Below are 21,512 nucleotides of genomic sequence, written 5' to 3'. Positions count from 1 at the left end.
GCAGGAGACCAGAAGGGAGGCCAGTGGCCAGAGGGCAGCCGGGCAGAGAGAGCGGCAGTAGCGGCTGCAGGGGACCCAGCCCTTCTGCCCAAGGCAAGTTCTGGACTTGCTAAGTGGGCTTGCGAGTTAATAGCTCGAGGCTGGTGGAGATCTGTGGCTTGAAGCTGGCTGATGTTGGTGATGGACCGGGGGAAGTCGGTGGACATTGGCAGACAGAAGCTGATGGCATCTGCCAGTGGAAGCTGGCTGATGCCACAAGGTGGAGGCTGGCAGAGGTTGGCAGATGAAGCCGGGGCACGTTAGCCTCCTGAAACCAGCTGGTGGAAGCTTGGTGGATATCAGTGGATGGAAGCCCGTGCATGTGTGTGAATGGCTGGTGGAGTGAATGTGTGTGTGTGTGTTGGGGGGCTGACTGGCATGTGTGTGTGTGTGTGTGTGTGTGAGAGAGAGAGAGAAAGAGAGAGAGAGAATGTTTGTGTGAATGGGCTGGCTGGCATTCCATGGGGATGTCGCCGGGGTGTGTATGGGACCCAAGAATTCAGGAGCTGGCAGAGGCTGGCTTCAGAAGCGGCGTGGAAGAGATGAACGGGTGGATATTCCTGGTGGAAGCCAGTGGATGTTGGCAGGCAGAACTTCGCGATGAAATTGCCAGAACATTGGTCAGTGGATATTCCTGGGTTGAAGCCAGTTGACGGCAGTGGACGAGCTCGCCCCTTAGTGGTTGTTTTTCTCTCTCTTTCTCTTGCAGGGCCAGAAGCGTCCTCTTCCCCAGAGTGAGACAAGAGACCAGAAGGCAGGCATCCTGCTGGAGCTGAGCCGGGCTTTCTCCACTGAGGACTGGGATACCCATTTAGCCTCTTTTCAAAACCCAATAAAAGTATTTTTCTGGAATGGTTTTGAAGTGTTGTCTTGTTTGTCAGGGGCTTTCATGGGAGCATCTTCCCTATCCCCTCATTATATCTGAGGCCCAATGCCATGGGATGGCTCTCTGTGAGGTCATGGTGTGGGGCCTTGTGGTGTCACAAGAGGCGGGAGCCTCTTCAACAGTGGGAACGTAATGTGTCTGCAGGCGTGAAGGAGTGAGAAAGGTACCGTTGGTCCCCTATACGACTTCCTAAATATATTATGTGTCCAACACATGCAGGAAGCCAGTGAGCCCTGGTGCCATTCAGAGAGGGTTGGAGTTGTGTACCCAAACAATATGACCACCCCATTACAATAAACAAGACTCTTCCCTTCCACCACTGTTCCTGACATTTGTCTGCCTGGCCTGGAGATTCAGGGAAGCATAGCCACTTCCTGGCATTGTAGTTGATTCTCTGAAACCTGGCAAGCCTCATCTTCATCATCATCAACACCATGAGCACTCCATGGACAGCTCCCTGCAGAGTACAAGTGGGGAGAAAATATGCCACTTCAAAGAAGTTTACAGTCCAAACTCTCATGTCAGTACCACAACTGAGGAAATGGAGATGGGCAAGAATTTAGAGAAGACGATACATTAAAACAGATGTGGATCCATGCCTTGGATAGACTGCAAAAATACACTGGTACTGCAAAATCTGCTGCCTGAGGGAAGTGGCTGCCTCTGAGCACCTAGTGGTTCAGGTGTCTATGAATGTAGCAAATTTAACGTAACTATCATTATGGCATAGTGAATTCTGGTGGTAAAGAATCAACAAAGCAGGAGGGTTAAACATTGGAGGTCCAGCCATGGACCCACCCAGTGACCCAGTCTTCCTCTCCACTCAGCTGTCATGATTCTTTTTTTCCTCTTCTAGAATTCCCAACAATTCCGCATTCTCTTCTGTTTCTTTTCTCTCCCACCCTGTTTTTTCCCTTGTAGTTCTATTCTGGGGCTAATTCAGACTTTCACTCTGCTCACTCTTCTCCCAAAATGCTAGGCATTTTATCTCTTTCAACATTTTGAAGAGTTCTGTTGTAGTCATGTCTAGGATAGTGGTTTCTACTCCCCTAAGGATGATCAGGGGACTGGAAATGAAGCTCTATGAGGAAATACTGAAGAAGCTGAACATGTTTAGCCTTGAGAAAAGGGGAGAGAGGGGAGATGTGATAGAACTTTTCAAATACTTGGAAATCAGTGATGCAGAGGAGAGGCATGATCTGTTCTTGATCATCCCAGAGTGCAGGACATGTAATCATAGGCTCAAACTACAGGAAGCCGGATTCTTAACTGTTAGAGCAGTACAACAGTGGAACCAATTACCTTGATAGGTGGTGAGTGCTCCCATATTGGAGGCATTCAAGAGAAAATCGGACAACTGTGTGTCAGATCTGCTTTGATTTGGATTACATAATTGAGCAGGGGGTTGGATCCCATGGCCTTAGACACTCCTTCCAACTCAATTATTTTATGATTCTATGAATTCCACAATCACACGCATAATCTTTTGAGGTGACAGGGAGTACAACATCATTAATGTTTTACTCCAGAGGTGTTAACTCTAAATATGCCTATATTATTATTATATTGAGAGGCTTTGGGAATTTCAGTTCCTTATAGTATATTCTCCTACTTGTGTGAGTAGGTGTGTGAGTTCAGCTGGCTGTGACTTGATGTCAGCATTTTGGTAAGGAAGCAATTTGTATGGGTATGCATAACACACTATAGAAGTAATGTTTCTGATTCTGGAAGCACAGTAGAACCCCCATATCTGCAGGGGAATGGGTACATGCCCCCCTCACAGATGCTGAAAACTCTGGATAATCGTGAACACCATATCTAGCATGGTCAAAAAATAAAATAAAATCCAAGAATATGTATTTTCACCTGCATCACCAGAACCGGTCAACCAATGGACCCAGATACCATGCTATGTACTCTTTAACAACAATGGTCGTGGATGACTTCCATCAAGGTCCAGTCCAACAGTCAAGAGACCTCCAGAAGGTTTCACAAAGCAGTCCCCAAACAATAGCATCCAAAAACAACAGTTGCTTCCTGCACTGATTTCGCACAGGAACCAAACCTGTTGGGATCATAAAACCAATCCCCTATGTTAGGGGTCCCCAACCTTTTTCACCCCGCAGACTGACTGGGGAAGGCAGGGCACCCCCCCAAGCTTGTCGGCATGTATGAACGAGTGAGTGCGAATGAGCGTGCGTGCGAGCACAAACGGTGACACGGTGATTATGCACGCTCATTCACTTGTGCGCATGCACAAATGATGGCGCGGCGCTCACACTGTGCAGGGGTGAGTGTGTGCGTGGGGGGGAGGGAAGTCTGTCTCCATGACCCGGTTTGGCCCAGGCTACGGATCAGCACCGGGCCGCAAACCGGGGGTTGGGGACTTCTGCTCTACAGGTTTATTTGCAAAGATACACATAACAAAGAACATGCCTTTCTGTGGAGGGAAAAAGAGTAGAGAATCATGCATTTCTCTGAATGATTGCTATAGCCTGGAATGTGCATGGCTGTTCATATTTGACTGTTCGAAGGACGGGTCCGCACAGCATAGCTTGAATTGATTCCTCCCACCTCCAGTGCCATTCAGGACAATCTTTTAGCTGCATAGCCCACCAGCTTTCAAATTTGGTTTCACTGCAGGTTTGGAAGTAACTCCATATGAATGGAGGGCAGAGCAGCAGTGAGACGAATTTCAAAATATCCAGTGGTGTTTTATAGGTGAAACAATCCAGTGAGGGACTCAGCAGTAATCCCTCCCGTCAGTTAGCCAGATGCAACAGTTTAATAGGCACTTAATCAATACAGGGGTATGTACTTCTGCACTTTGATGAACACAGGCTGTTCTGAGATCAGAGATCATCCGCTGTCCTCTGTCTTCATCCAGTGCGGTGTGACAGTATTATGCATAGCAGTTGAACAGCCCAGAAACTGGGGGAAAGGGATTATAGGAGGGTTGAGGAAGACTCACCTGTGCATGAAACCAAAGGACTTTGCACTCTCATGGAACTAGATGCACTGGAACAACAGAAGGTGCCTGGCTTTTGGCAGCTGCCTGTTAAAAGAGGGTCACAGAGAAGGTGACAGGCCTTACCTTCCTGGTCTGTGATGTTTCTTGGTGACTCAGATTTTACAAGTACTTTATGTTGTGTGCTATCAAGTCATTTCTGACTTATGGCAATTCTTTCCAGGGTTTTCTAGGTAGAGTACTCAGAAGTGGTTTACCTTTCCATTCTTCTGGGAGCATCCCAGGGCTGTGCAGCTTGCCCAAGGTCACATAGGCTGGCTACACTCTCAGGAGGCGCAGTAGAGAATTGAACTCCCAACTTCTGACGCTGTAGCCGAAAACTTAACTCACTCACTTTAAAATAACCACAGCAATATTTTACTTAAAGTAACCTGGATGGAGGAGAGGAATAGACCAATAGGTAGCAGGAAGGCTTGTGTAGTCCCTGCCTCTTGACTTTTGCATGGACCTGATACCAGAGCAGAATCAAACTACAGTGGTGCCTCGACTTACAACCATAATCCGTTCCAGAAGATAGATGTAATTCAAAATGGTCGTAAGTCGAAGCACCATTTCCAATTGAAATGCATTGGAATGCAATTAATCCATTCCAGAAGAAAAAATACCCCCCCAAATAAAATAAAACACTGCAAGCCCCATAGGTACGTGCTGGGGCTGCAAAACAACAACAACAAAACCAAAAATAAGCAACAAAACAAAACCAATAGATCAGTGTACAGTATTTGGCATCACTAACCAATGAGGGACTGGATTCAAACGTGGGGTACAAATGACCAATAGAATTGTAGTACTTTTATGACTCTTTGTTTATATCATTATAAAACATATGTACACTGTGGGGCCTTCTCTGCTTTTAAGAGAAGTCCCAGCTGACCTTTTATTTGCTGCTGTTCAAATAAAATTGGGCCTTTAGTTCAGCTGTTGCGTCTGTGCCTGATTCCTTGCCAGAGAATCTTAGAACCCAGGTTTGGCCGATAACAGAACTACCTAGTGCACACTTTCTGGTTATCTCCCTCCTGCCCTTCAAGGAAACAGGTGTTTTTTTTTTCATCTACAAGGGAGGGCTAGTTGTAAGGATGCCTTTATCACACTTGCCCCCACAAAAAACAGATTCTCCACTAAAGTCTTGGGCCTGCTTTATCCTCAGTCTATTTCTGGGAACTATAAACATGCCCACAACATATATAATGAAAACTCTATCCATGATAGCCCTATTCAGACTTGGGGGGGGGGATACAGCATGGGTACACATGGCAGGGAAAGGAGAGATGATGCCCATCATGTGCCAACAGAATTTCATATGACTCATTTCTGCTGACATGGAAAAACCCCAATGGCAATGGAAAATTTCAGGATCAAAATCAGAATGAGCTATGTCTCATTTGGATTGCTGAAAGTAATCTGATAAGACCTGCAGGATACAGTGCGCTGGAGAACAACACAACTGCTGCCTTGATTCCTGCTCCAACACTTTTATCAGGATCTTGCGTCTTTTCTTTGATTCCTCCATTTCCTGTTTCACTCTTCCTTCTCAAACTTTCACGTTGGGTTCCCTTCTCTGTGACTTCCTTTCTTCTCTGTATACATCTTCTTGGCCAGTTTTCTCTCCCCATCCTCTTTGCTACATTTCCTCCATCTTGTCCAGCACTGTGAGGTGTAAAATGCTGGCATTTGAAATGGGGGAGGGAATAAACTGCCATTTGCAAATTGGGGGAAATGAAACCAATACTACAGAAAAAGGAAGTGCTAAAGTTGAAGGCAATTGACAGCGGGGGCCCCAATGAAAGCCAAAACCTCCCCTGCTGAGCCTCGTGGCGCAGTGGTTAAATCGCTGTACTGCAGCTAAAACTGTGCTCACGACCTGGGGTTCAAATTCCAGGTAGCCGGCTCAAGGTTGACTCAGCCTTCTATCCTTCCGAGGTCGGTAAAATGAGTACCCAGCTTGCTGGGGGGGCAATGTGTAGCCTGCATAATTAAACTGTAAACCGCCCAGAGAGTGCTTGAAGCACTATGGGGCGGTATATAAGCAGCACGCTTTGCTTTGCTTTGCTTTGCTTTGCTTTAGAGTGCCCACACTCTAGAGTTTTATTCCTTTTTTGATTTTTGGTAGCTACCTATCCTGAGCTATATAGGTTGAGTGTCTTCATGTGAATGTGTGACAGATGACTGACTCTTTTGTGTATCTTTGATTGGATAGGTCGAAGCAGCACTAAGAACCATCTTTCTCCAGTCTTCTCATTTTCTCATTTCTTCTATTTATTTACGGTATTTTAAATGTCTGATGCTGGCCTTTATTTACAGAACTTTTTTTCTTACAGTGGGCACCTTAGTATGTTTCAGAGTTGATGCCCATGCAGCACTCAAATTTGGGCTAGGCATCGGGCAAGCTAGGCTACTGACTGCAGACATGATGAGAATATCTTTGAAATTCCAAAACCATGTTTTCTCCCCTCCTTTTACTTACTTCTCTTTTACAGTCTGCGGCACCGCAAGAGGACCACAGTCCTAGGAAAGGTGGGAAAAAGCCAGGTCTAGCCCAATGCTGCCTGAACCAATGTACAGTCATTTTAAACAGAAAGACGCCATATTGGACTCTGTCTAATTATGTGAAACAGAAACACAAAGAGGACATATGACATTACATTATAATATCAGTCATACTGAGGAAACATTCTGGATGTTCTGTAGGAATTCCATTCGGGATGTTCTCATCCATGTGTTGGTAAAATAAAAAAGTGAGAAGCTGAAGAATGGGGGTAGCAAAATTTCTTGGAGGAGGTATAATGATGGGTTGTTTCCTGCATGGTTGGTCAACCATGTTGAGGAGAAACCCTGCTTGCCTTCATCCTAGCTGGTTTCTTTTTCAGCCAGGGCACTTTTCCTGGTAGTTATCACTCTTGGCGTAGTGAATCTTTGTCTTGCTTGTGTTCCATCTCTGCTCAATAAAGCACTTTGTGTTGCAAATCAAAGCTTGCCTCCTGGAACATGCTGATCCTTAACAACAGAAGAGGAAGATCCCCCTTCACCTGCCTGAGAACTGGCCCTTCCCTTCCAGGTGCAGTCAGGGGAAATTTACCTTTCTGGGGAGCCAGCCAAGCTTTGGGCAAGGTTATGTTTAGGCTATATCCACAGAGTGAAGTGAAATAAACTGGTAGCAGCTTTGCATGCATGCTGAATGTCCCCCACATTCCCAAAAATGATGGTTAAACATAATGTTCCACACCACATGCCATAGATATTTTTCCAGTTTGCATTCTCCCCCTGAGAATCAATAGATTCAGGGCACCTCCAGACCAGGTCAGAGTGGGTTGTTGTCTATTTGTACAACAACTATTGAGATGCAGGTTGGTGGGATGGTACTCACGAAGCCCTAATCCACCAGTTGTAGAGCTGATCCCTCTCCTCCGTCAACTTCCTTCTCATTTTTGCTGCTTGTCTCCTGTCAAGGCCTCTGGGAACCTTTTAGCAAGAATAAATCTAGAAGGCTGATATTGGGCAATTCAAACTTTATTCTTAGATTTCAAAGTCTTGCGAGATGAAATACTGTTAAATTGAAAACAGAAGCGGAATGATTTCAGATTAGGACGTGAGACCTGCATGGGAAGTATCTTTCTGAAGCTGTATGAGACATTCTTCCGTCTGATATTTTGTTGGGATTATCAGATAAATTCATTGGGAGAACACAGGCCTCAGTCCTGGGGTCTCTTCCCCTCATAATCTAATCTAAAAAAAGAAAGGAAGAAAAGGAAAGAAAAGGAAACACAGGATGATAAAACTAGGGCTCTTTTCCTTCCAAACCTAACACCGTAGGTTTTCTTTCTTCCTTCTTGGGATGATGGCAGGGAAATACCGTTAGAACAGCTGAGCTCCAGAACCTTCAGAACGAAGAAGCCCTGGGACAGGTTTCCACTGGTGAAGCACAAACCAATGTCTTCTCACCTGACCTGCAAAATTAGCTGTAGTTGGCAAAGTCCATGGGAAAGGCCTTTTTTGCTTCTCTGAGCCGCTAGCTATAGCTTTAGCCTGTGAGCAACTACAACATTAGTACATACTCCGATGGCCTATCTTTTCCACCTGTTTGTTCTTTGCTATCTCATCATTCTTTTCCTTTCTCTTCCTGCGTTTCTCGACATTTCCTCTTTGTGTTTGCTTTTTCTCCATTCTGAATAGATCATATTTCACCCTGTCTGTTTGTCTGCCTGCCTATAGGCCAGCCCTCATTAATTTTGATATTTTCCCATTTGTTCTTTTTTCATGTGTTTTCCATGCCAATTTTGCTCAGACTCTCATGCAGCCCATTTGTATTCCTTACATCATCTCCGCTTTAAGAAACAATCTTCCCAGACATGTAATTTGTGGAAAGAGCCCTACAGTGTTAGAATTCTTCCAAAATATGGAAGGAGCAACATTTCCATGAGCATTGGCAAAATACTGAAAATCTGTGATGTTCCTCATGCATGGCCAGATCTGCCCTGTAGAATTAGGGGCATCTGATCATATTGGGCAGCAGCCTGGAAGCATCCACCTATTTTTACCTATTCTGTCATCTACCCTTCTTTGAAAGAGGATAGTGTCCTCTTTTGCTATTCCCGGTCCCCCCAACCCAACCATCCAGAAGTCATCAAAGGACTCTCACAAGCCTTTGCTTTTCCACATTCATGCTTTTGTTACCCAAGACTATGCTCTTCTGTATATTTGCATGCTGCTGGTTTTGCAAGGGCAAATTTCACTGATCTCATATTAGGCCTTTTTCTTTTCCTACTGCCACCCCTTTCTCAGTAATAGTGTCTCTTCTGGTCAGTTCTGTCTTCTCATTATATATGCATGGTAGGGTAGCCTAAGTTTGCTTGCTTTTTGCTCCTATGAGAGTTCAGGCTGGCCTTGACTGCACACCCACTTCTCTGCCTTTCTGGTGGTCTGTGGTATCGGTTAAGCTCTCCAAAAATACCACATTTCAAATGAGTTGATTCCCTCCCCCCTCCCTGTCTTTCTTCCCTGTCTTTCTTTTGTATAGTGCAGATGATTTTGATCATGGTTTCCAGTGATCATTTTTGCTTAAAAAAAATCAGAAGGTGAAGGTGCATCTTTTGGAAAACATACACGCAAGATGTTTGTAAAACTTTGGTCCAATATAGCTTTTCTTTGTCAGGCTGCCTACCCCAAAGAAAGGGTTTTGGAAATTGGAAGACAGCTTTCTAGTCTATACTCTGTGGAGCAAGCATGGCAACATTGGTTTACGTGAGAGGTTAAAGCTGTAGGTGTTTCTCCATTGTATGTGTTGCACTTACTCACACTTTTGCTTCACCATTTCATTAAGTCCCAAAAGAGCCTTTCAAAATATTTTTGCTCAGAGGGACTGCAGCCACATTCCAGCTGTTCTTGCTTCTGTGCTCCTCCAACAACCATAGTACAGAACATCTGTTCATTTTCTGGGATCCTATTGCACTGGATAATTCTATATGAAAGACATTGCTGTTGGAATTATGTGCAGTGTATGTATACGTACACTTCCATTTTTAAAAGCCAGGAAATGTAATTCTTCCAAAAACCTCCCATTTTTGAATGTGGGATATTGTGCTTCTGTATCCATGATCCAAAACACCAGGACGTAGATCCAGATTGGCAGCAGGAGAAAAGATGACAAGCTTTACATGGCAAAGGGCAGCCTGAATGTTGACAGCACCAATGGCAGCAGCCAAGATGGTCTACAGCAGTGGTCCCCAACCTTAGACCTCCTAATGTTTTTGGACTACAACTCCCAGAAGCCTTCGCTGCCACCTCTGCTGGCCAGGATTCCGGGCTGGGTGTCATGATTAGAAGCAAATTTACACAGCCTATTTTAATGGACTCAGACTGATAATTGAAAGCGAAGACCAACGTCTAGCTGAAATGCATTAACAAATACTTTCTTATCATATGGTTATTGAAGACTTTGTACTCTTTAGCTTTTTGATACCATATAAAAGCATGCCATCCTAGGTTAAGATCATAATTCCCCGCCAATTTAAGCAGTCTCTCATTATCCAGAATAATCCATTCCTTAATCCATACCAGTACACAAGCCCTATAATAAATTTTCCAGTCTGGAAGACCAAAGCTGGCCCTTTGTTTAGAGTCTTCATTTTGATCCTTGGTTTTTTCCCCTGCCAATCATTTTCATTATTTTTCTATTGAACTCCTGTAGAAGTGTTTGCTGTAACAACATTGGTATTAGTCATTTGCCTAATCTTCCGAATTGATAAAAGCAAACTTGCATTATGAAAATTGTTATGAAAAATCAGAAAAACAATCCTTCTGCAGTTTGCATCGTGATAGTGCAACTTGTCCCCACCTGGGTAATTAGCCAGGTAAAGTTTTCTCAGTGTTGTCAGTAACATTTAAAGCAGGTGGGGCAAGAAAATAAAACAGCCAGTGGAGTTCCATAGTGATTAGAGATGGGCACGAACTGCCATTTTGGTGGCTTGTATCAGTCCATTTATTGGCCAAAGAGGTGTTTGGCGCTTCAAAGCCCTGCCTCCACAGTGGGGTGGTCACTCAGAGGCAGCAGCCTGGTTTCCCTGAGCTGCCTCCTCTGGTCGCACTTCCACTCAGTATATAGCATGAGACATGCTGCCCTTTCCCATGTTTACACATCTCCCAACTTCTCTTCTGTGATGATATGGGGAAAATAATGCACCAAGGGAATTCAGGACGGGGCAGGCCATTCAGCATGGTTAGCTTCAAGAAGCCATCAGCAGTTCCATCGTATTGTATTTCTGATTCAGGAAGAAGCGTGACAATGCAGATACAGGAGTGAAACTTGCATGCATTTCCCCCTTATCACTCCTACCGAGAAGTCTATTCCCATGAAAAAGTTGCAGACACGAAGCGTGATCCACAGAGTTCAGTTCTACAATCTCAGCAACCAGGAATAGAGACGGGGTGGCATTCATCCACAGGTGGGCATAATGAGGGTCTCACCCTTCCGCTGCTGCTGCGGGTTCTGTGCTCCCTTCCTATTGCTCCGAAGCTTACAGTCGATTAGCCACTCCTGGCAGGAGGTAGGATGACGAGCCTTCCTGCCAGGTCAAAGAGTGGCTTGCTGACTGCAAGCTCCGGAGCAATAGGAAGGGAGTCCAGCAGAAGGACACTTCTGCCCCATGAAGAGATTTCTGCCAGCATAGGAGGATTCTGCCAATTCCTAACCCTGTCCCACAGCCTGCGTATCTTTGAGTTAGGATCATAATGTACAGATGCAGTCCCAAATCCATGCAGATCTTCTCAACACCAGGGAAACCATTTTGTGTTCTCTGGGCCTTTTTTAAATTATTTTTTTTATTTATTTGATTTATATCCCGCCCATCTGGTCTGGTCGACCACTCTGGGCGGCTTCCAATAAGGTTCCAATACCTTACTGCCAGGTACATTAAAATATAAGAGTGCAGGGTGAAGGATTGCATTACATTATCTGTGTGGCATGCACTTCTCGTGTGTCACTTAGAAAAACAGTAACCAGAGCATTCAGCTCATTTGCATCGATCAAATCCTGCCTTTCAGTCAATAAATGATTCATTTCTGACCACTGTCAGAGTGGGCCAGATGATAACCATATTCCGTAAATCTTCTGTTGGCAGAATTACCGTTGTTTCAAGATTCGTCCACCATGTCTGGTGTTCAGGGAAATATTTTGCTTTTCCCCAAAATCTTGTACATCACTGTCTCAGGAATTCTTTATTTCTTGGTCATCATCGCTAATGGGTTTATTGCTGCTGTGAATCTTGCCAGCTGGATGAAAGGCAGACGCCTGATGCCCAATGATGAAATTGTTACCAGTCTGGGGATATCCAATTTTTGCTTCTCTACCACAGTAATGATGGATTATTTCATCTCGTTTGTCTGGAGTGAATTCTACAGGAATGCCTACAGTGTGCAAAATTTAACACTTACCTTTGACATTGCCACAGGTTTCTTAAGCTGCTGGCTGACTGCCTGGCTCTGTGTATTCTACTGCATGAAGATCGTCAACTTCAAGCAGCCACTTTTACTTAAAGTGAAACTGAACTTTCCAAAACTCGTACGTTGGTTTCTTCTTGCCTCCATGATTGCTTCTGTGGTGACTACTTTCTTTGCCTTCCGGACTTTTAAGAGAGTTCCACTAAGTATTCAGGCCAATGATTGGAACAATCAAACTATCAGCTTTCCCACTAATGTCAACCTTACAAGCAACTATCAGAAGCCCTCAAAGGTACTGGTACTAATGAGATTTCCTTTCAAACTTCTCATAATGATTTTGGGTTGTGCAGTTCCTCTGGTGCTGTCCATGTCCTCGTTGGTTCTAGTTCTCAACTCTCTTTTCAGGCATGCTCAAAATCTGGAAAAGCATTCATCTGTTTTCTATAATCCTCACCTGGAGGCTCATCTAAAGGCAGCCAGAGCAGTGCTTTCCCTTCTTCTAAGTAATGTTTGCTTTTTTGCTGTTGTGGTAATAGTTAGAACTCAAGTATTTCCCAACTGGACTTACCAACATTTTTTGTGTCTGATATTTCAGTTTGTTGCCATTGCAGCACATGCTTCTGTCCTGATTCTAAGTAGTCCAAAACTGAAGTCAGCAGCCTTACAATTTCTGCCCTGTGTGCAACAGTATTCTGAAACAGAAATTATTCTACAATGATCCAAAAATTTCAGGAAAATACAAGGGACAGCTTCTCCAAAATAGTTCCCTCAGCGTAGAAGGACCTTCACTGCACTAAGTCTCGAAATAGTTATTTTCTTTGTGGCTAATATATAGAATAATTTTGGTTCACAGCAAAGTCTGGCTGCATGTTTAACTTAAGGCTCTTCCAGGTGGACATTGGTTTTCTGTAATGCAGCTTCTTTGTCACAGATTTTATCAGAATTTTTATTTACCATCCATTAAATATTCCTCTTGCTTTGGCTAGAACCATGACAGCTTTTGTGATTCCCTCCCCCCCCTCGTTTTTGTCCTTCCTGAAGGCACTGCTCATTTTCAGTTTTGGTTTGTTCTGTAGTGGCGTGGGGCAGAGATTAGTAGGCATCCTTCAGTCTCGAAAGACTATGGTAACGTGCTCTGTATGGAGGACTTGGAACAGCGTCTAGTGTGGCTGAGGACGCCAATTTGAGAGTGACAATCTCTTCCACACTGAAGACAAATCCAATCTGTCCCCTGTCCAGCTCCCTGATTTTGCTGGTTTTGTGACTTCCTCTTTGCCTCGGCCTGCTGGACAAGGATCTCTTCAAATTGGGAGAGGCCGTGATGCAACGCCTGCCTCCAGGCTGAACGCTCAGCTGTCAGAGTTTCACATCTGTTGAGGTCTATTCCTAAGGCCTTCAGATCCCGCTTGCAGATATCCTTGTATCGCAGCTGTGGTCTCCCTCTGGGGCGATTAACCTGCACTAATTCTCCATACAGGAGATCCTTTGGAATCCAACCATCAGCCATTCTCACAACGTGCCCAAGCCAACGTAGACGTCGCTGTTTCAGTAATGTATGTATGCTGAAAATTCCAGCTTTTTCTAGGATTACTCTATTTGGAACTTTGTCCTGCCAGGTGATACCAAAAATCCGTCAGAGGCAACACATATGGAAGGTGTTCAGCTTCCTCTCCTGCCATTCACAAATGGTCCAGGACTCACTGCAGTACAAGAGTGTGCTCAGGACACAGGCTCTAACACTTTGATTATTCCTTGGAAATTAATTTCCTGGTCAAAGGTTCTTCATCAGTAATGACCCTTAACCGTTCCATTTTTCACACAAAGACACAGACACACACAAAAAACAGCTCTACAAGAGAAGCTACTGCAAATGTACATTTCTTATACATTTCTTAAAGGATCTTCTGAAAGGAAGTAGCTTTTTAAAGGAATTCTGTAAAGCTTGAGTCTCCTTCACAACCAACCAGGATCAACAGGAAGAAATCATACCTTATCTGTTCCAGGCCATAGACTGGGAATCACCTGAGATCGCCCAAATGACTTTACATTGCTTTTAAATACATCTTTTCTTTTTCAATGATCTGAGAAGAATATATGTGAATGACAAATATATACAGTGGTGCCTCGCTTACTGAGCACCTCGGTTAACGACGAATCCGCATAGCGACAGATTTTTTGTGATTGCATAATGATGTTTCTAATGGTAAAAATCACTTTGCGATGATCAGTAAGCTTTTTCGCTTACCGATTTTTGCATAGCGATGTTTTAAAAACAGCTGATTGGCAGTTCCAAAATGGCCACCAGAAAAATGGCCGCCCGCTATGTTTTCACACCGATTCTTCGCATACCGGGCAGTGAAAATGGCGGCCGTATGGAGGATTTTTGCATAACGGTGAGTTTTAAGCCCATAGGAATGCATTAAATGGGGTTTAATGCATTCCTATGAGCTTTTTCTTTTCACATAGCGACAAATCCGGATAGTGACAATTTTTCTGGAACGGATTATCGTCGCTATGCGGGGCACCACTGTACAAGCTACTTTGGGAAATAAAAACTGATGGGGTGCAATACTGACAGTCAATTTGTCACGAAAAATGATCTGTTGTGCAAAGTGTTAATCTGGACAGAAGATACGGTAAAATCAAAGATATACAGTGACTCTAAATATAAAGATCTAGCTATGCTGAGAAAAAACTATTGAAACCAATGGGGTATAAGTTAATAGTGAGCAAAGTTTTCTTTAACTCAAGTCCCATTGTTTTCAGTGGTTCTGCTCTAAGTATGGGTAACTCCGGGCCCACCAGTGTCTGTCTGGACTTTCAAAAAGGTTTCCATTTAATGGAATGATGACTCACAAATGCTAAAGGAATTTTTTATAAAGATACTGTGGTGACCTACTCCATCCGCGCCTGTCCTTTATGTCAGACCAGATCTTCTGAGTTAGCCTCTTTTGTCCTATAAATCCTCAGTAGAAGCCTTAGGTCTGAATAAATCTGAGGAAATTTTGAAAAGGCTAAGATCAGTACAGAGCTGAAGGAGCTTTGAAATGCCTGAAGTGAAGAAGTAGTTAAGTAGAGAATTGTTTTGTGTCTGGAGGCAAGAAGATTGTCTCAGACCAAGAAATATAAAGGCCTATGTGGTGCCAGATAAAGTATAGCCATCATTAGCTGCCGAGTGAGAGCTACATAGTACCCCAGAAAAATACTGGAAAAAGAAAACAGCAGTAAAAGTGTTCCAAAAAGAGGCCTGACTAACTCAGCAATAGAAACCAGTCCCTTTTATTAAGAAAGTACATACTAATGCCACCCCAAAGAACTAAAAAGCCAGTAATGGAGGAAACTGATCCTCAAGAGGTTGAGGGGAATAGGAATGGAAATGGAGACCCTCAAATACCTGAGGAACCTGTGGTGATTGCCTCAGAGAGAGACAATATTCAAAGCTCTCATGATTTTGAAAAAATGTAAGTTGGAACGAGAATACAAACCCAGGGAACTAGAAATTAAAGAAAGAAAGAAAGCTTAGGATCTAGAGCTCAAGGAACTGGAAATTAGAGAGAAAGCCAAAACTGAAGAGAAATCAAAGGAATTTGAGGCCAGACAAAGAGAATTTGAGCAAGAAAACAGACAAAGGGAAATGCAGTTTCAAATAGAGATGAAAAAATTGGAATTAGCTGCTCAAACCAACAACAACAACAACAACAACAACAACAACAACAACAACAACAACAACAACAACAACAACAACTCCTCTAGTGAGGGAAATCTCTCAAAAATTGATCTAAAGAAATTTCCCCAATATAGGAAAGGAGATTGCCCTGAATATTTCCTCATTTCATTTGAGAGTGTGTGCTGGAACTGTAAGATTAAGGATGATGAAAGGATTATAGTTTTGAGATCACAGATAATTGGAGATTTATCTGAGCTTTATTGTCAGATGCCTCTGGAGCAGGCTAGAGATTTTGAGGCATATAGAAAAATAGTATATTCTAGATTTGGCATAAATGCAGAACACCTTAGAAGAAAATTTTGTTCTTTTTCCAAAAAACTTGAAGAATCTTAAGAACAGTTGATTGCTAAATTGATTCAATGCTTGGGCAAATGAATGGAACAGGAAAATGTCACTTCTCTAGATCAAATGAAAAATGTGGTTGGTTTAGAACAATTTTATTCAGTGTTTCCAGGGGAATTGCGTTATTTGGTCAAGGACAAAAATCCTAAAAATGTAATACACGTGTCTGTATATGCTGATTCCAATAGTGAGATTAGAGATCCTCGATTTTCTGAGGTAAAAATTGGTAGAAAAATTTGGGACGACAGGAGGACAGGGCCCCCACCCTGTAGACATTACCTCAGAAGTACCCAAGCTACTGGAAGATGAGACAAACCCTCATCTCCAGAGTACAGTCACCTGAAACCTAATAGTTCTGAGGGAAAGGCTAACAAGGCCCTTTGTACTGAACCTAAAACTAGTAAACAGTACTATGCTTGTTGTGAGAAAGGTCATTTTTGTGTCAATTGTGAGAGAAATAAGGGCAAGAATTTCAGTCAAAGCCTGAAGGTTATAAACCACCAAAACCAGTGTATTGTATTCAAAACAATAAGACAGCTAATGCAGCAGTTGAAGTCAGCAGTAGAACTGTTGCCATAGCAACACAGGTAACAGAACGGTCAGAGAGCCAACATCTCTCTGAGGCCAGGGTTGTTCAGTCCTTTCTGATAGAATGTAATCAAAATCTTCTACGTAGCTCAGGATATGTTATCTATGTTATAATAACTATCTAGCAGTCAAAGATTCTTGTTCATAACTTACAGTATGTCACCCTTCTTTAGTTCCTAAGGAAAATATATTAGACCATGAAAATATTTATATTAAGTGAACTGGTTTAGAAATAGTGGTGCTGCTGATGGCTAAAATACCAGTGAGATATAAGGGATGGTCGGGAGTTTGGAAAGTGTCCATATCCAATCAAATTTCTGCCCCGTGTTTAATAGGTCTGGATTTAGCTGGGCATGTGCAGAGTGTTTTTGTGACAATTCGCTCTCAGGGAAGGCAACTTGAAGCCACTGAGGGAAATGATGGAAATCTTCCTGAAATAAGAGAAGTGAGAGAGACAGCTGATCTGGTCATTATGGGAAACCCTAAGAATCCATCTTTTATCAAAGAACAAAAGGAAGAGTCTACCGTAAGTGAATGTTTTAGTCAGGCTAAGGAAGTTCCACTGACCCCAGAAAAGCCTGAAAGATATTGTGTAAAAGAAAGCCTATTATACATAGAGGTTCTAGTGAATCCTATTAGGGGAGGGGAAAGCATACAGCAACAGCTGGTAGTACCTTTTAAATATAGAGAGAAAATTTTAGAAAAGGCGCCTAAAGATATATTTTCAGCCCATTTGGGGATCTCATGTACTAAGCAAAGAATTGCTTAGAACTTCTGTTGGCCTGGGATGGGGAAGCATGTTAAGCTATATTGCCAGAGCTGTGACACTTGCCAAAGACAAGGTACTGGGAATGACAAAACAAAGGCTAAGCTGTACCCATTGCCAGTAATCTCTACTCCTTTTCAACGAATAGGCCTATAGTGGGACCCCTACCCAAAGTTACCAAACGTGGGGATAGATTTATTTTATCATTTATTGATTATGCCACAAGGTATCCTGAAGCTGTATCTTGGCGAAATATAAAAACTGAAACAGTGGCAGATGCCCTAATTAATTAATTATATATGTCGTATGGGTTTCACGTTTGAGATAATTACAGATTTGGGGACTTTGTTCACTTCAAAATTAATGAAAAGATTCTGGCAAGTTTGCGGCATTACCCACATCACTTCAACCCCTTATCATCCCCAGACCAATGGTCTAGTTGATAAAGTTAATGGCACCTTAATGAGGATGATTTGAGTGTATACAGCTGAAAATCAAAATGTCTGGGACAATAAATTGCAGCCATTGTTATATGCTTACAGATCTATACCCCAGGAAAGTACAGGATTTAGCCCTTTTGAGCTATTATTTGGATGGAAAGCTAGAGGACCCCTGGATTTACTCCATCAGAATGGGAAAAATATAGAGAGGATGACCCTGAGTCAGTTATCAAATATATCGATGAACTGATGAACTCTTTACAACAGTTGCTGGAAACAGCAGCAGAGAACCAAAAGAGCACTCAGGAAAAGCAAAAACACTGGTACGACAGTAAGGCCAGGGAAAGAATATTTAATCCCAGAGAAGAAGTATTAACGCTGAGACCCATTACAGGAAATTAATTACAACTAACATGGTCAGGTCCATATAAAGTGATCTCTAAAATGAGTGATGTGAATTATGTACTTCAAGAAGAGGGAGAAGAGGGTAGAAGGATTGTATATGTGAATATGATCAAGCCATATTACAGAAAGGAAAATTTTGTTTTTTAGCACATCAGAGAGACTCCGAAAGAAAAAACTGAATTGCAGTGTTGGAAAGGAAGGGGTGAACCCCAGTATAACCCTGAGGAAGCTATCATTAGCCTTACTCTATCGCAAGAGCAACAAGAAGTTAGAACCTTACTTCTAAAATACAAAATAGTCTTTTCTAATAAGCCTGGTGTGGCAAAGGGTGTAGTGCACAAAATAGATACTGGGGATGCACAACTCATAGCTTTCACTCCTTATTGGGTAACGGGGCCATATTTGCCAAAGTTCGTGGGGAGCTGGATGAAATGTTGAAGGCAAATATCATTCCTTCCTGTAGCTCTTGAGCAACCCCAATAGTGTTGGTGGATAAGCCAGATGGAAGCATCCACTTCTGCATAGACTATAGAAAATTAAATCACATCACTAAAACAGATGCTTACCCGATGCCTCATTTAGATGACCTTATAGAGACCATAAGAAAAGGTCAGTATGTTTCAAGTCTTGATCTGACTAAGGGGTTCTGGCATGTGCCCCTAGACCCCAAAGATCAAGAAAAAATGGCCTTCTGTAGCCCCCTAGACCTGTTCGAATTTCAGATCATGAGCTTTGGGTTGAAAAATGCCCCAGCGACCTTTCAGAGGCTAGTGGACAAAACCTTACAGGAGCTGAGGGAGGTCATGGTAGCCTACATGGATGATATTGAGATTTATAGCCAGACCTGGGAAGAGCACAAAATCCACCTAGAAACTGTGCTACAGAGATTGCACAAGAGATTGTTTAATAGTTAAAGCAAGCAAATGCCAACTTGGGAGTTCAGAGTTAAAATATTTAGGCCACATAGTAGATGAAGGTGTAATCAAACCTCTTGAATCAAAAATAGAAGCTATTAATAATTGACCCACTCCAACATCCAAGAAAAATATAAGAGCTTTTCTAGGGTTAGCAGGCTACTGTCAATGTTTTGTGCCTAATTTCAGTAAGGTAGCTACCCTTTTGTCTAATCTAACCCACCATAGCCAAACTGAGAACATCCATTGGACGGCTGACTGTGAGGAAGCCTTTAGCAAGTTAAAGACAGCATTGACTTCTGGTCCAGTTCTGAGAGCACCAGACTTCCAACATGAATTTGTAATCTTCACAAATTCATCCAATGTTGCCTGGGAGCCATGCTAAGCCAAGCTGATGACAACGGAAATAATCATCCTGTGACTTACATCAGCAAGAAACTGCAGGCGGGCAAGAAGCATTTAGCCATGATTGAGGAGTGCATAGCCATAGTCTGGGCATTGCAAAAACTGAAAACTTATATTTGGGGGAGACATTTAGTGTTATGCACCAATCATTCCCCACTTTTGTAGCTAAGGACTATTCGGTCCAACAACAACAAACTGATGGGGTGAGCCCTACTCTTATAGGACTTTGATTTTGAGATTCGCAACGTGAAAGGGACCCAGAATGTGTTGGCTGATGTGCTGTCATGGAGGCCAAATGACTATTAAGTTAAAAAAAAAGGAGTTTGTAATGTTGTATTAAATGTTTTTTCGTGTACTAGTTATGAAATAAGATTAAAATGCAATGTTTGTTTGGATGTTGATGAATTGAGATGTGTATAATGATGGGAAATAATAATGGTGAGTAAACTTATTAATGTAGAGGTAATGTAATTTGTATTAATGTTGGTAACGCAAATGTTTATAATTGTATTGATTCTTTTAAATGTTTAAAGTGATAAGTTTGGTTTAGTAAACGTAGTAATAGAAAGAAAATTTTATTATAAGGTATGTATAAGTATATGGTAATTTAATGTGTTATATGTTGAAATATGTTGTATGATTTAGGACATAACTGGTAAGCATATTATTATGATTACAGTAAGTGTTTTTGTATGTGATTTGCCCTGTATGTTCCGTTGTTCATAAGGGTAAAGTGTAAGGTTTCCCCTCATGAAACAAACTTTTTCTTACAGGGGATGAATGTGCAACTATCAATGTCACTCATGTCACTCGTGTCCATGAACTGATTTGCATGAACCTATGAGAGGGCTGGAGAGGTGGAGACAGCAGCTACATGAGGCTTGGCTGGAGAAGGAGGAGTCAGATAGATAGGATTAGTCATTCAGAGACATAGAGCTGGTTAGGGAAATAGGTAGAGAGGGTGGTGATACTGCAAGTGAAAAGAACTATTTACTGAGGGAACTGTTGATGAATTGCTTATGTATACTGAATATCTGAAAAACATCTGTTATTACTCATTCTGTTTCACTTCACTAAATAAGTTCTGTTTCTGTTCACAAGCCAAGTGTTCTGACGTACGTTATTTATATTGTGGACTGAAGTAATCCACTGGTGGCAGCGAGAAGAGAATGCAACGTGTGCCTTTGTGAGAAAATAATAAACTGGGGGCATGTGGGTATTGCGACAAATTGGTGTCAGCTTGTGGGAAATGTAGCGTTAGCCCTTGGTTTGGTGAAACAAGCAGGGGCCACAAGGAAAACATCAAAGATGCATTTTTCTTGTTAATAATTCATCTTGTTAAATAAAATCATCCTGAGATTTTTCAAGGATCTGGCAAAAGGTAACAGCTGTGTGACAAACAAAACTGCCTGGGTTTTTGATAGTTAAGGTTTGGATAGGCGGAGAGGGGGCCCCCCGTCTAGCTCTCATCTGCCCGCCCGGTTATGCTGTCCAACACCAGGGTAGACTAGAGGGTCGGGGGGGGAGTCACCATTGTTTATAAAACCACCCTGGAGGTAGTTAGGCGCTCCTCGGTGATAAAACCAGGTCTTGAGGCTTTCCACGTGTGGATTGGGGCCAGGGACGGTATTGGGATCTTGCTGGGTTACCGTGCTCCCCGCGACCCAGCCACTTCCCTACTGGAGCTGGTGGACTTTGTCTCCGCGGCACTACTGGGTTCCCCGAGATTATTGGTCTTGGGGGACTTCAACGTGCATGCGGGGGCAGAGCCCGTTGGGCCAGCTCTTGAGTTCTTGGAGACCATGGCCTTCTTGAACATGTCCCAACATGTCAACGGCCCTACACATGTGGGCGGCCATAAATTAGACTTGGTTTTTTCCACCAACGGGAGTGAGAGTGGACCGATGGTGACTGACCTCAAGTCGGTCCCCTTGTCATGGTCGGATCACCACCTAATAAAATGCTCCCTCAAGATGGCTCTCCCCCCTCGCAGGGAGCAGGGATCTATTGTTATGGTCCTCCCTCGAAGGCTACTGGATC

General features: G+C 43.0%; 1 protein-coding gene across 1 annotated transcript; it reads left to right on the top strand.

Annotated features, from left to right (window-relative positions):
* The first annotated feature begins 11,253 nt into the window (after positions 1-11,253).
* Positions 11,254-15,088, top strand: LOC144586478 (taste receptor type 2 member 41-like). Its single transcript, XM_078384778.1, has one exon. It carries the CDS (start codon positions 11,596-11,598, stop codon positions 12,601-12,603), a length of 1,008 nt encoding a protein of 335 aa, XP_078240904.1. The 5' UTR covers positions 11,254-11,595; the 3' UTR covers positions 12,604-15,088.
* Positions 15,089-21,512: the final 6,424 nt, after the last annotated feature.

This window comes from Pogona vitticeps, chromosome 2 (assembly GCF_051106095.1).
Source record: "Pogona vitticeps strain Pit_001003342236 chromosome 2, PviZW2.1, whole genome shotgun sequence".
Classification (NCBI taxonomy): Eukaryota; Metazoa; Chordata; class Lepidosauria; order Squamata; family Agamidae; genus Pogona; species Pogona vitticeps.
This window is presented reverse-complemented; position numbering and strand designations above follow the sequence as displayed.

Coding starts and splice junctions, on each gene's coding strand:
- LOC144586478 (XM_078384778.1), top strand. CDS start 11,596: ATGTCTGGTGTTCAGGGAAATATTTTGCTTTTCCCCAAAATCTTGTAC.